At 53.6% G+C, this 13,935-nt stretch overlaps 2 protein-coding genes across 2 annotated transcripts in view; one reads left to right on the plus strand and one right to left on the minus strand.

Annotated features, from left to right (window-relative positions):
• The first annotated feature begins 147 nt into the window (after positions 1–147).
• CHCHD5 (coiled-coil-helix-coiled-coil-helix domain containing 5) lies at positions 148–2,492 on the plus strand. The gene is made up of 4 exons (XM_063318942.1): positions 148–234; positions 317–457; positions 555–706; positions 2,032–2,492. Coding segments are annotated over exons 1-3 (294 nt in total). The 5' UTR covers positions 148–232; the 3' UTR covers position 706; positions 2,032–2,492.
• A 7,519-nt stretch (positions 2,493–10,011) lies between these two features.
• The window catches only part of LOC134507942 (LIM homeobox transcription factor 1-alpha-like), a 29,312-nt gene continuing 25,388 nt past the window's right edge, over positions 10,012–13,935 (minus strand). Inside the window, exons 4-9 of the mRNA XM_063318932.1 lie at positions 13,387–13,619; positions 12,781–12,938; positions 12,613–12,690; positions 11,956–12,088; positions 10,696–10,854; positions 10,012–10,305 (exon numbers count right to left, since the gene is read on the minus strand). Of these exons, the coding sequence (XP_063175002.1) occupies positions 10,151–10,305; positions 10,696–10,854; positions 11,956–12,088; positions 12,613–12,690; positions 12,781–12,938; positions 13,387–13,619 (916 nt within the window). The 3' untranslated portion in view covers positions 10,012–10,150. The remainder of the gene's footprint in view (positions 10,306–10,695; positions 10,855–11,955; positions 12,089–12,612; positions 12,691–12,780; positions 12,939–13,386; positions 13,620–13,935) is intronic.

A 13,935-nucleotide genomic window follows, 5' to 3' on the forward strand; every position in this document is an offset into this window, starting at 1 on the left:
GGGCGGCTGAAGCGGCGCGTCCTCGTCACTGCGCATGCGTAGCCACCGCCCGCACGACTCGACGCATGCGCACAGCAGTAGCGTGGCAGTGGCGCATGCGCATTCGCAGCACTCGAGGCTTTACGCATGCGCGCATCGGTATTCCGGTAGCTGCGCATGCGCAGGGCGGCACAGCGCTGACCGCGCATGCGCAGACGCCGGGAGCAGCCGGTGGTGAAGCGGCGGCGGCGGCATGTGAGTAGAGGGCGGCGGCGGGACCGGGCTGGACTAGGCCGCGCCGCCTTCTCCCCGTGTTAACTTTACCGTCTTCCCGCAGGCAGGCGGCCCTGGAGATCACGGCACGCTACTGCCGTAACGAGATGGAGGAGTATGGCCGGTGCGTGGCCGCCAGCCCGGCCTCCTGGCAGCGCGACTGTCACCGTCTGCGCCTCAGCATGTCCCGCTGCGCCGCCGCGCAGTGAGTGCGGGAGGGGCGGGCCGGGCTTGGGCCTGGGGCTGTCAGGATTGGGTCGTGTGGCTCCTGGGAGCTGAGGGCCCCCGGTTTTGTCTCGCAGCCCCATCGTGCAGCAGATCCGGCAGGACTGCGCCGAGCCCTTCGCTGCCTTCGAGCAGTGCCTGAAGGAGAACCAAGCCTCTGTCATGAACTGCAGCGACCACGTCAACGCCTTCCTGCTCTGTGCGGACCAGGTGAAGCTCTCCACGTGAGGTGAGTTGTCGGGATGCAGAACGGGGTCGCTTTCTCTCTAGGGCTGTGGTCCAGAGCTCCACAGCCACTCTCTGTGTACTGCGTCTGCTTGGGAGCTGCTCGTTTAGAATCACAGGATGGTTTGGGTGGGAAGGGACCTTAAAGACCACCCAGTGCCACCCCCTGCCCTGGGCAGGGCCACCTCCCACCAGCCCAGGTTGCTCCAAGCCCCGGCCAACCTGGCCTTGAACCCCTCCAGGGATGGGGCAGCCACAGCTTCTCTGGGCAACCTGGGCCAGGGGCTCACCCCCCTCACAGCCAAGAATTTCTTCCCCAGATCTCATCTAAATCACCCCTCTTCCAGTTTAAGACCATCCCCCCTCATCCCACGGCTCCCCTCCCTGATCCAGAGTCCTTTCCCCGCTTTCCCGGAGCCCCTTTAGGGACTGGAAGGGGCTCCAAGGTCTCCCCGGAGCCTTCTCTTCTCCAGGCTGAACCCCCCCAGCTCAGCCTGGCCCCACGGCAGAGGGGCTCCAGCCCTCCCAGCATCTCCGGGGCCTCCTCTGGCCCTGCTCCCACAGCTCTGTGTCCTTCCCATGGCCCCGGAGCTGGAGGCAGTGCCGCAGGGGGGTCTCCCCAGAGCGGAGCAGAGGGGCAGAATCCCCCCCCTTGCCCTGCTGGGGATGCGGGGGGCTTTCTGGGCTACCAGCGCACATTGCTGGCTCATGACCAGCTTCTCATCAACTCCCCAAGTCCTTCTTCTCAGGGTGGAACAGTGCAGCCCAGAATACACGTGCGCCTGTATTTTTCTCCCACCCGCCTTCCATTCCTGCCTCCGAAAAACATAGAGCACAGTCAGGAAGTTTATCGAGGCTAAAGGTGTGGTAATTCATTGGCGTGGATTGTCAGGGGCTGGAAGTGGTGTGTGTGTGTGGCCGTTATGGACGCGAATGCAACAGCGAATTTCTCCAAATGGGTTCGTCCTTCTCGGTATCGGACTAAGCCAATACGTTGTGGCAAAAGGTTCTGGGATGAAATCGGCCTTGGTGAGATAAAGTCATGTTTTTTGTCGGTCTGTTAATTAGCCTGGTCATCAGTTTTGTACCGTAATTACACAGAACGGTTTTGATGGGGTAGGTCAGCTTGCAGCGCTCTGCTAAAGATCTTGCGTACATCTCTGGAGCAACGTTAAAGTAAATAACGTGTTAGTAGGCGTGTAGAAATCACCTGAATGTGACGCGCTCGCATCGCCGGATGTGGTAATCGACCGTGCCTCATAACTAGGGAGCTGTGTCTGCACGGAGCCCACCTGACGCTTTTATTTGTGCTGTTTTTTCTTTTCATAGGGGAGCCTTGGAATTAAAATTCATCCTCGGGAGCGAATGAAAAGTCTTTCTGTACTCTGGACTATCGTTCCAATGCGTGGTTGGGTTGGTTTTTCCCCTCCGAAAGACGAAGCGCAGCCCTGCGATGTGCTTCTCTTGGTTCTGGTCGCGCTACGCTTGTCTTCAGTGGGCAGCAGGACTCTGACCAGGACGTCAGAGCGTTCCTCATCCGTCGGCACTTGCGTGCTGCTAACGCTGGGTTTTGTCTGCCGAGTTGCCTCTTTATAAGTAAATAAATTACAGAACTGTGGTGAAGTGACACCAAAGGATCACCAGCAACCTCCAGATGTGCTTGAATAAGAACCGAAAGCTAAAATCAGCCCTTGCCTCTTTTTCTGCGGTCTGTATTCTTCAGCAGTTCCTTTGATAATTAAGCACCTTATTTTCCTTCGTCCCAATAAAAAAAACAAACCACTTTTCAAGATCCAAAAGCCAGTTCTGGCTTTTCCCGCTGATGATGGAAGCTGCTCTCTGAGCTGGACCAACTACAGGGACATTTCTTTGACCTTAAATGTCCCAGCTTGACCCACTTGAAAACATCCTGTGCGGCTCCCAGTTTTGGGGGTGCTGGGAGGGGTTGTAGCCCCGGGCCTTCTGCTGGTTTAGAACAGCAGAGGGAGTCTTCCCGCCGGCAGAGACGGCAGAAAAAACTGCGGACTTCAGAGCACTGGCTGCTCCATCGACACCGCAACGGAGCTCTTCCCGTGCAGGGGTGTCGGGGGGCACCGCCGTTGTTCTTACACGGGGGAAGAAAGAGCCCAGCTCTAAGGAGAGGTTGTTTCTGGGCTGTAACTAGTGGAAACAAAAATTAAAACAATGTGAGAAACAGTGGATGGTCTAACGAGGAGCGGGATTAAGACCTGGGGCTCGTGAGATGTGTGAGCACTTGTGTGCAGGGAGAGTTTCGGGGCGCTGCGAGCCAGGTCTGCCCCGGGTTGCCGTGTCGGAGGATCACTGTTTAATGTGATATCTCTTCAGTCGGGCTGAGAATCTCTCCCAGCAGAAGTTTAAACCTTGGAAAGTCCTTCGGGACTTTCGAGACCGGGTCTGAGGAAGGAGAAATAAGTTTTTAGGACCTAATTGTACAAATGCAGCTTCAGAGGAACGGCTTTGCTGCTGTCCAGAGTAGGAACTTGGTCTTCCAGGAGAGTTGCAGGGAACCGTAGAGCAAAAACTTCCAGAAGAGTTACAGGGAGCCATAAACCAAAGTTTTCCAGAAGTGCGCAAGGAGCGGATGACACGCAGAAACTCGTGTATGGCACCGGCAGAGTCTTTCTCTGAAAGCACAGCACAGCTTTGCTGTGTTCGCGAGGGGGTTTTTTTGGACCTCTAAGAGAGGGTGAGGCATCGACCGGGAAACTTGGCTTTGACCTGGTTCCCAGGGGTTCATACCCCCTTCCTGGGACACATCAATCCTTACCCGTGTTTTCAGCCAGGCGTTAAGTCCAAGCGTTCGCCTTTGAGCCTCTGGTGCTTGGCAAACATCGCTTGGCATTTTCCAGTTGGGCAGAGTTTTAACTCCTTTGGGGGAGAGGGACGGCAGATTTCGGTTGGTCTGTTCCAGCTTCTAGCAGAGCCCGAATCACAAAGCTGGCTGTCGGCGTCGCCGTTGGCTGTCTCACAGCGGTGCCTGCATTTCAGCAGTGATGGGAACGTAGGAAGATGCTGAAATCGTGTCTAAAAACATACACGCGCGCTTGCAGAAAGCTCTTTTGTTTCCTTTTGTCACACGCCGCGCGTTTGAAATGTAAAGGGAGAAAAGTTGGGAGAAAAAGGTGACGGCAGCTATGCTTCAAAATGAACGTAGAGAGGGGGCAAGCGCTACCAGAAAAGGAGGAAAAAAAAAAAATAATCTATTTTTAGTGAGTCTTTTGAGTTTTATTTATACCAGGCAGCACCCCATTAAGTCAGAAATGTCGGTGGCGTGAATAGCTTTATTAAGGATGCCGTTATACAGGAGCGAAGGTGCTTTACATGTTGTTGACATTGTATTGAAATGTCAGCCTGTCAGCAGAAAAGCCGTTTTTCATTACGTTTAAGGTGCGCTGGGCCCCCTCTTAAGCCCAGTTATGCTTCCTCCTTCTCGGGAGCCTGAGCCACTCTATTATTACTTGCTCGAACGCGTTAACTGCTGAGCTGCCAGGCGCTTGCTGTTGTCGTCCGCGAGCCAGACCCTCGCGGGGTTCAGTGAACACGTTACTATGGAGAGGGGGGGAGAGGGAGATGCCGCTCCACCCCGTTTCCGTGTTTAATCGAGGAGAGAAACGCTTTTGGAGAGATGCGTTAGTGAGGCAGCTGCGAGTTTTATTCGGAATAAAGAATGCCCTCGTGCGTCTTTCCCTGCGCGTGTGAATTGAGTGTAAAATAACTGCACGTAGCGGAGAAGGACGGAGCCTTCCCGTGGAGGGAGGTATTGTGGTGATGGTCACTACCTGAAATTGTTGCCTTCCTCAGTTTAACCAGCTCCCTCGGAAAAGTTTCCTCATCAAATCAACTCGTAGCCCTGGCAAATTTGGCAGATTCCTTTGTGAAAAGTGAAAAGAATACCAACGATTTTCTTTCCGGCAAGGGGATGTGCCGGGGAATAACTAGAAGAAGACAGGGAGCGTTCTCTTGCTTTCCTCTCAGCCTTGCAGGAATTTATATACCTGCAGTACTACGTGATTAATCAGTTTAATTCTCAATTAGGCAGAGGGGCCTCAGACTTCTTTAAGAGGGAGCGGGAGTTTTGCAGCTCTCCCTTCTTTCTAACTGCATGGGCCACCTGCTCTTGCCGGTCGCTGGAATAAAATCGGAGCAGGAATTACAGCTGAGAAGCATAAGGGAAGGGCTGCTGTGGATCTGGCTGGCTTGGCTGCGTGGTAGCAGCTGGAAATAAGGCAAAGCCACGTACAGAGGGTGGGAAAACATCCCCGGGAGTGTCGGGAAAAGCCGTTCTTTGCAAATCCAGCTGTTGTTGTTTTGGTTCTGTCACTGGAAACGTTAAAAGCTCGAAGGAGCCTGGGTTGCTCCAGTGCCTTTTCACAAGGTGTAAACAGGGAGACCTCTGAAAACCTGAGAATTAAACAAGAATTAGGGACCTAGGAAGCGTTCCCTTCGTTTCTTCTACCACAGGATTATGACAGCGTCTTGTACCTCGTAGTTTGATTAGGACGGGATCATGGAAGCAAGTGCAGGGAGCCGCTAGGACAATTACAGGCATAAAGCTAAACCAGGGAAAAAAGTCCTCGGGGCAGTCAGTCAAACTGGTAGGTTCAGCTTTATCTCCAAAGGCCGCAAAGAGATTCAGCTACATTAATAATTAAGCGAATAAGCCCGTCTTTCCCGGAGTGGGAGACTCGGGGCGGGGGAAGAAAGATTGAGAGCAGGATTCGGATAGATTGGTCCCCTCACATCCTCTCAAACACAAACCAGAACAGAAATAAACGCCGAAGCCCCGCAGTCCCGCGGAGAAGAACCCAAAGGAGCAAGGTCTAAGATGGTTGAGAACTGTGGAGGAAGCAGTGCCAGACCGCTGGGGGCCTTCTCCCTCGGGGGGTTAATTGTTGTAAAGGATCCTTCATTCACACCGGTCTCTTTGTGTCACCGTCGTCCCGTTTCCCGTCCTCTGGCGTGGGCTTTGCCATTCTCTGCTTGGTTTCCATCTCCTGGTTCTGTGTTTTCCTCCACTTTTAATTGTTCTCCACTCAAACGTGCATTTTGGCCGGTGGGTAAGCAAACTGGATGTCATTTTTCTTTTTTCCCTGTTTTAACTTACCCACTGTCTGGCTGTGTGGCCCCGGGAGCTAGTCCTGACATGTTCCGTGTCTCCGTTTACTCATCTCTGAAATAAATAACACCTACTGGGCTGGGGAGTAATGAGGGATAATTCATTAATGCATGCAAGGAGTTCAGAGGGCCTTAACTAAGAGAAACCCAAGGACCATTAGGTTCGTTAATTCTCTGCTTTGTTTTTCCTCCATTTCTTCTTGGTTTAGGTCTCTCAGAATGTGAAGTTAAGTGTGTCAGGGCTTTTTTCAGCCCGTTGCTTTAACTCCTGTTGATGTCACTTCTCCTTTCAAGTGGAACTTTAAAACCAATAAGGTAAATTACACATGATGCTAGAATGAGGAACTAACAAAAACATCTCTTTAATTTTTCATCCAGAAAATACTCTCGTTTTACACTCTGCTTCTCTTACTTAAAGGAACCATAAATCAGCGTGTTCCTTTGGTGTTTGCAGTCACGGGGAGAGATTTAGTGCTGCTGGCAAGCCCCGGGTCTGAAACGGGCAACTGTCGAGGGCAGAGAGCTGTGCGGAGCCACATTCCATTCGCACACGCGTTTGCTTTCCTTGGCTGTTGTCCAGGTGACTTTTTTTTAATTTTTTTTTATTTTTTTTTTCGTTTGGGAGTCACTCGTGAGCACGGAGCAATGGCGTGGGCAGAGGAGGGGGGTGTTTTTCATCCCCTTGGTCAGTCTGTCGCCGCGACTGGCTTTTATTCGCCTTTGTTCTCCTTGTCTGCAAAAGACGGGAGAGAAACGCGCACGGGGCGCTTCGGAGAGCGGTGGACGTTCCCAAACCCTCTGCAGCAATTACGTTGGCGCGTCACAGCCGCGCACCTGCACCTCCCTGCGCCGTGGGAGCGGTTGTTCGGTCCCTTCGCCGTGCAGAGCGAAAAGGGGAAAGCCAAAAAAGCGTGGATGTTGCCCAAGGTGCCTGTGATTCCATTCTTGGCTCTGCTGCAGAGCGAGCGTAGCCTCTTCCTGCTGGTTCCTCTGGAATACACGTTCCCCGAGTCCTACGACAGCCGTGAGACACAATTCCCTGCTGTCCGTAGGTGCTGTGGGATGCACGTTGGTACCCCGAGGCTGCCAGAGGGTCAGATCCCTTCTGCATCCGCACAGGGAGCTACTTCTGCCTCTTAATGCTCGCAGCACTCCTCGCGCCGTCTCCCTCTCCTCTCTTGTCAAGACGACTTCCAGCTGCAAGAGGCGGTTGGGAGTAGATTCACCTGCGGCCACTGAGCTCCCGTACCCGGCTGTTGATGCGAAAAGCAGCTCCGTCCTTTGAAAAGAAGAAGCGGCAGGACGCGTTGGGCCGGCCCGACGGCTCCGGGGCTGGTGTCCGCCTTTCCGATTTCTGCTCATTTGAGGCAGAATCAGGCCTCAAAATTGGAGGGTACCTGCAGACCTAACCGGCGCTCGTTCCTTTCCTTAGCTCTAGGGTCTGAATCTCATCACCGGCTCTTGTATTCGAACTCCCTCGTCACCACGGGACTCCTTTGCACCATAGAATCATTTAGGTTGGAAAAGACCCTTGGGATCATCGAGTCCAACCAAGTCCACCAGGTCTAGCCCAGCTCTTCACCATATTTCTTTGTTCACGTGGGGATCCTAGTTCCTCCTGCAACTAATTAGCTCCCGCTACGGAGTTTCCCGACTCCATCAAGGTACGAACAGCCGCCAACACTAGTCGCTCCTTTGCTCCGGGATACCTCGTCCCTGGGAAAGGTGACGGATTCCTGGGAAAATCCAACCTTCGGGGGACCGCAGGGAGCCGGCAGACTGCTCATGCATGCAGTTTGTCTGACGGGGCTGAGGCAAGCTTCGCATTTCCAGCACTTCAGTTTGCTTTTTTTTTTTTTTCTTTTATTTTCAAATGTACATGCAAAAAAAAAAAGAAAACAAACCCCCCAAAAAAACCCCCAAACCCAAACCGTCGGCACATCACAGCACTAGATCACAAGGACAACAGGGGTGGGGTGTCAGTGGGTGAAGCTGGCTCTGGTATTTGGGAGAAACATCAATTTGCACATAGTTCACCGTAACATTCTCTTAAAACTTAATCTAAACTGAGAGCGTCTCTAGTGCAAGAGCCTCTAAAAGTAACATACAGCTCGAGGAAGTGTTTTTTTTTCATTTCTTAGGGGTGGACGGCCACACAACAAAGGTGGAAGTCACCCAACGGCAGCAGCTTGGTCTAGAACTTGTCTATCTGGGCAAACACACGTCCTAAATAGCTGTTTCTGCAAAAGGCTCCCCCTTTTCCTTCGTAAAAAGAAATGTCAAAGTGTCCGTAAAGTATGTACGCGACTGCCTTTTGGGGAGAGGCGTTGTCTGATACTGAGAGCAAAGGGAAGTCCAGCTACGGAACCTGGCACCGTCAACCCAAGGGGAGGTGACCGCGCGTCAGCACGTGTCGCCTTCGCACAGCTTTGTCAGAGGGGAAGCGACGGCGGAGCGACCTGTGTCCGGGCGGGGGTTCTGCTGCGCGCCGCGCTTTGTGTCGCTTCTCTGTCAGTAGTCGAGAAGGTGAAAAAGTCCTGCTGAAAAGCAAACCGCTTCAGGCCCGTGTCTCCTTCCATCCCCAAATCCAGGATTGTGTAGTTCCTGGGAATCTCCCTCCGTAACTGCAGGCGACAAAAATTAGCCGTTTTCTTTTCGTTTTTCATCGTGGTGGTGTGTGTGGGGGGGGTGTTACACACCTGTAAAATGAGACTGAGAAGCCCGCGAAGGCTTTAGAAGTAAAACACCACACACAGAAAGATCAGTCAGCCAGGTTCTCCGGCAGCGCCGTTAAGCTCGGAGCTCTGGAGATCTGAGATGTAAAACTAAAGTCATTATTTCCTTTCGGAGTTGTCCGCCAGTCGTTGCGTTCAAATAAGACGAGGGAAGGTTCGTTCTGGAGGACCGTAGCCCTTCAGCGTGGATGCTGTAAGCAGGCTCATGGGAAAACCTGACCTTTCTAGGAATACCGGCTGTCCTTCACGGATATAAAGAACCAAATCCCAGACTTTGGGTCCTAGGCAGGAGAAAAAAGAATTTCCCTTTGGTAATAATTCAGACTTGCGTTTCTCTGCTCTCTCTCTCTGTCTTGCCCTTTTTGTGGGTACACATATTAGCACCCACCGGCTTCTTTTAACTCGCCTGCCTCCTGGCGTGCCGACGGGTAGAAAAACGGATTATTCCTTTCGATCCGCAGCGGAGATGTGCTTTTCTCTTGGCTGAGTCCTGGTGTCACCCCTGGCTTGCCCTGGAAGGGGAAAAACCAAAGGTGGCCTCTTGGGAGTGAAGCGATTTGGCAGGGACGCGGTGCGGGATAACGCAATCCGGTTTCTTTCCCTCCTCGCTTGGCGGTGGGACGCGAGGGGCCGGGTGCGATGGCCTTCCGTGAACCGGGAGCAGCTCGGGCAGGGTGGGAAAATCCCTCTGCGGCCAGACCTACAGAGGAAGGGCTTCCCAGCGGGAATATTTTGAGAGAGTAAAAGCATTTCGCTTCGCTGCTTTAAGAAAAAAAAAAAAGAAACAGAAATTCGTGTGGCTGGCAGCTGGGATTTTGTGAGAAGCGGTGTTCGTTCCGTCTATAAAGGGAGCCAAACCGCCCCGTCAGACAGACATAAAGGCGATAGAGGGCTCGCGGTGGGTGTGTTACGCTTCTCTTGGCATCCTTCGACGTGACGGAGGATAAATATCCTGGTGTTTCTCGAGGCAGATAGCCAAGCGTAGCCGTTTCAGTCAGGGGCCAAATTTCTGAAATGTCAAACGTTAAGAAACTGTCCAGGGCCAACTGATCGCCAGGAAATCTTGGAAGCGGCAGCGACATCCTTTCGAGAGGTCTCGGGACCTGGCGTTTTACTGTGGAAGATTCACCTTGTCCCACGAAGCCGGCGTCTGGATTGGGGAATGAGGCGAAAGAGCCCAGCGAGCAGCTCGGCTGCAACCACGACTTAAATAAACGGAATTCTTGCGGGAAGGGCACCTCCTGCTTCTAGGGGCGGCTCTGGTTAGCTTGGCCAGTCTTTGTTTGCAGGACATAACGCTCAAAAGCTTAAACACTGGACAAACTGCTAAAGTTACAGCTAAACGACATCGTACCATCGATCTACTCGTGGCTAGGAAAAAGGAGAGAGGCGATGCGAAGTCCTTCGGGCTGTGAAGGGTCTCCGTGGATTGGCGGAACTAGTCGCCTCCTCCGTTGTGCAGTGCTCAAGGAATGTCTTTGAAGGTCTCAGTTGTGTTTCTTCCCCCTCACCCTCCTTCTGAATTTGAAGCAGCAGCCATCCGAGATACTCGCGAAGGGTTGGGAGCTTTTTTATGGTCAGGAGGTGAAGTAGGAGCTCTGCATGGAGTAGAGTCGGTCAATGGGGTTGCCCACGCGGGCTTGGAGGAGGTTGGCTTCGGCCGTTGACAGCAGGCAGTCTCCCAGGTGGCTGATGCTGTCACTGTCCATGTCGTGAAAAACTCCTTCTGAGTCTAGAAGAGGAAGGAAAAGGAAAGAGATGAGCGTGGAGGCGGCATGAGCAAAAGGGGGACAGCGGGGCCGCGTTTCACCTGGAGCCACAGTCACCCTGAGCGGGTCTGAGGTGAGCCCCACATGCAGGACCAGCTTTAGGCAAAACTCTTTCCTCCCTCGCCCAAACGTTTCATCTCGGATGGAGGGTAAGACCCCGGCCTCGCTCCCCGGCCCCCAGCAGAGGCTCTGGCCTCACCAAACAGCTGAGAAAGGCTCAGCGCGAAGTCCGAGCCCTGGGAAGCGCTCGCTGCTGCTGGCTTTTGTCCCAGCAGAGCTGGCTTTTCGTCGCTTGGACCGCTACGCGCGGCTTCGCCGCAGAGACGGGACAATCTCCCCCACCGCTCTCCTACCGTAGGGGTGCAGATGGTCTCCTGGCAGCTGGGGGGGCGTCAGCCCTTGTCTGTACAAGTCTGTGCTGTAGCCGTTCTGATCCAGGGGCAGCAGCTGCTGCTGGGGGATCCGGGGGTAGGGGACCATGAGCCCATCCAGGCCGTGAACGCTTGCGCCGTCTAAAGACACAACCAGCGGGACAGGGTGAAACGAAGGGCGCGCAGAACACCGTCGTGATAACGTTCTTTACGTCGCTGCAGCAACGTTTGGTGGTCTGACTCCGGACCAGCACCGCAGGGTGCTGGGCTCCGTGCCTACGTGCCAAAAAACCCCATCGTCTTCTACAAAGAGGAGATAACGTGCTGCATCACGAGTACCGTCTTGCATTGAGCGACACAGGACTAACTCCTCTTGTAATGCTTGGGAGAACTCCACTTTTGGAAGACTCTAGTCTTCTGGTGGAAATATTTAGTTTTTAGCCAGCTCTGGGATGTGGGCTTCAAGGTCTCGGCGTTTTCGAGCCTTGCCAGGTAGGGGGACGAGGAGGAACAAGACCCAGACATTTGACCCGAGCTGCCAACAGGATTATTTTATACCACGAATGTCACGTTATATAGAAATTAGAAAGTTCGCGGAGGAGTTTTTCCTGCCATCCTGAGAACTCCTCGCCCCGGAGCCCTGAGCCCTTCCCTTCCTCCTGAAGCCGCGGCGCTGGCAGTGTCCCACATTTGCTGTCCCCTTCTGGGAGCGCCCGGCTTCCTCCTGATAGAATGGGCTGAGTGTAATCCTTGTATACCGTATATTAATATTGGGATTAATGCTCGTCCTTTATTATTATTGTTAATTATTTAGTCTTATCCTATTAAATCTATTTATATTTCAACCCTTGTGTTTCCTCGTTTTCCCAGATTCTCCTTCCCAGTTGGGGAGGGGTCATGGGGCGGATCGAATGATTGTCTAAGTGACAATCATTTGTGTTGGTTTGGTTTTGGTTTTGGTTTTGGTGTGTGTGTGTATGGTTGGACTCGACGATCTCAAAGGCCCTTTCCAACCGTGAAGATTCTATGATTCTCTGACAATAAATTGTTACGGGTTTTCTCAAAGCGTAACAAATGCCCGTGAGCCTCGCTGAGCATCACCTACTCATCCCACAGCAATTCCCTTGCAACCTGCCGGCTCTTTTCGCTCGTCCCTTCCTGCGCGCGTTCTCTCGCCAACGCCTCCGGGTCAATCCCCTCCTGCACCCCCCGGCGCCGTCACCGCGCGTGGTGGCCCCTCACCTTCGCTGTCGTCGTTGCTCTGCCGGCTGTTGCGACCGGTCCCTCTCCCGCTCCCTAAGCGAGGGTTGCCCAGCTGGTCTTGCTCCTGCTGTTGCTGCTGCTGCTGTTGTTGCCTGCGAGCGATCTTCTTCATCTGCAAGGAGACGGAGACCCGGGATTTGAGGTTCTGACTGAGAGCGGAGGAGAGCGGGTTGCGTTCAACACGACAGCGGACCCCGCTTTTCCGAGAGCCTTTCCGAGAGACCTAGCGCTGCCATGGTGTAACCCTGCTCGGGCTCCTCTACATTCTGCAAAATTAGAAACGTTCCGACTTCTAGAAGGAAGAAGTGGGAAATCCTTCGAGTGTCTTTATAGCAAGGGGGGGAAAAGCAAGTAGAGTAATAAAACAAACAAACAAACAAAAAAAAAACCAACGTGAAAAATGTTAAGCCCCGCAAACATCTATAATTAATGAATTTTTGCATTTCTCTTTAAGCTTTCGCTACTACTAGATACGTGTTGTAGGACTAGGCGGACCTGTGGATGGTCTTGTGTAGCTGTTCTTCTAAGAACTTTCTCTTTTTCTAAGCTATTTGACATTTCCTTTTAATAGAACGAGCGCGTTTGGTACCCCACGGGTACGCAGCACCCAGCTGTGGCGCAGGAACCGTCACTCACCTTGGCTCTTTGGTTCTGGAACCAGACCTGTACCACCCGCACGGTCAAGCCCGTCTCGGCTGCCAGGGTCTCTCTTACCTGTCCACAAAACCCGGAGAGCTCAATCAGAACTTAACTTGCACTTAAAAGGCTCCGAGCCAGCAGCTGTGCCGAGTGGCCTCCTTATACCTTTCTGCAAGGTTTCGAGGAAACCTCGAAGGAGGCCTTGAACGCCCGACGCTGCTGGGTGGTGAGGATGGTGCGCGGGCGCTTGGAGCGCTTGTGGTCTTTGCTCTCCTCGCTGCCTTTGCCGTGCGAGTGGCTGCCGTCTTCGTCCTCGCTTTTCACTGCAAGGGGAGAGGAGCAGCGGTGATTCAGCAGGGAGTGGCCTTTCTGGGCCATCTCCCAGGGCAAAGGATTCAGAGTTTTGCTCCTTCCGAGGCGCGATTCAGAGCAGAAGCGTGGAACGGAGCCAGCAAAGCTCGTGGACTGAGCTGTGGCTCAGGGCAACGCTGGCGATTCGGAGACAGAACTGATGGGCCACCTTGGCCTCGGCTCATCCATCCTGTAATGTCTCAGAGCAGCCCACCCAAACCTCTCTGGATCAGCCAAGTAGATCTCAGCAGCCTGGTACCCCCTTGGCTGCCTATTGCCAAGGCAAAAAGATGCTACAACCTCCACCTACCTCCATCTCCTCCCTCTGAAACCTTCCCTAGAGTTAATTACCAGGTGGTACCTGCCCCCTACAAGGTTCACCCTGGTTTCCCCACCCTCAGCACCGTTCCAGCCCCTCACCGGACTCGGTGGGTGCCGGGCTGATAGCGCTCAGCATCTCCTTCTCCTTCTCGTAGTCGCTGCGACACAGCAGCTGCCCCTCCTTGAGCACGAACTCGTCTCCCCGCTGCAGGCGCCGCTCACACTCGCAGCAGTAGAAGCAGTGGACGTGGTAGACGTTCTCCAACACCCGCATGATGAGCTCGGAGGGGGCGATGGCCTTCAAGCAGCTGCTGCACTTGGTCTGGAAGAGCCTGCAAAGAAGGTCCCAGTGGTTAGACACTTGGACAAGGGAGATCAGCCCTGGGTTGGGGCTTGGGAAGCCGAGGGAAGAAGTGGGTGGATGTTTGAAACTGTGGCAGCCCATCCCAGCAAGGAACGTACATCCCAAGGGTGTTTTGGGGCTTTCTTGACACTCCTGTAGCACCAGGGAGGAAGAAGAACTTGCCCGGTCCAACAGGACAGAGGTCTATGGCCCCTCTTCCTCCCTAGGGCTGTTCGCTGCCGGGCTTTGTTAGGTCCCTCCTACTGAGAGGACTTTATGGACCCCTCCAGGAGCGTCCCCAAGGG

This window comes from Chroicocephalus ridibundus, chromosome 29 (assembly GCF_963924245.1).
Source record: "Chroicocephalus ridibundus chromosome 29, bChrRid1.1, whole genome shotgun sequence".
Classification (NCBI taxonomy): Eukaryota; Metazoa; Chordata; class Aves; order Charadriiformes; family Laridae; genus Chroicocephalus; species Chroicocephalus ridibundus.

Coding starts and splice junctions, on each gene's coding strand:
- CHCHD5 (XM_063318942.1), top strand. Junction 458..554: donor TCCCGCTGCGCCGCCGCGCA/GTGAGTGCGGGA, acceptor TTTGTCTCGCAG/CCCCATCGTGCAGCAGATCC.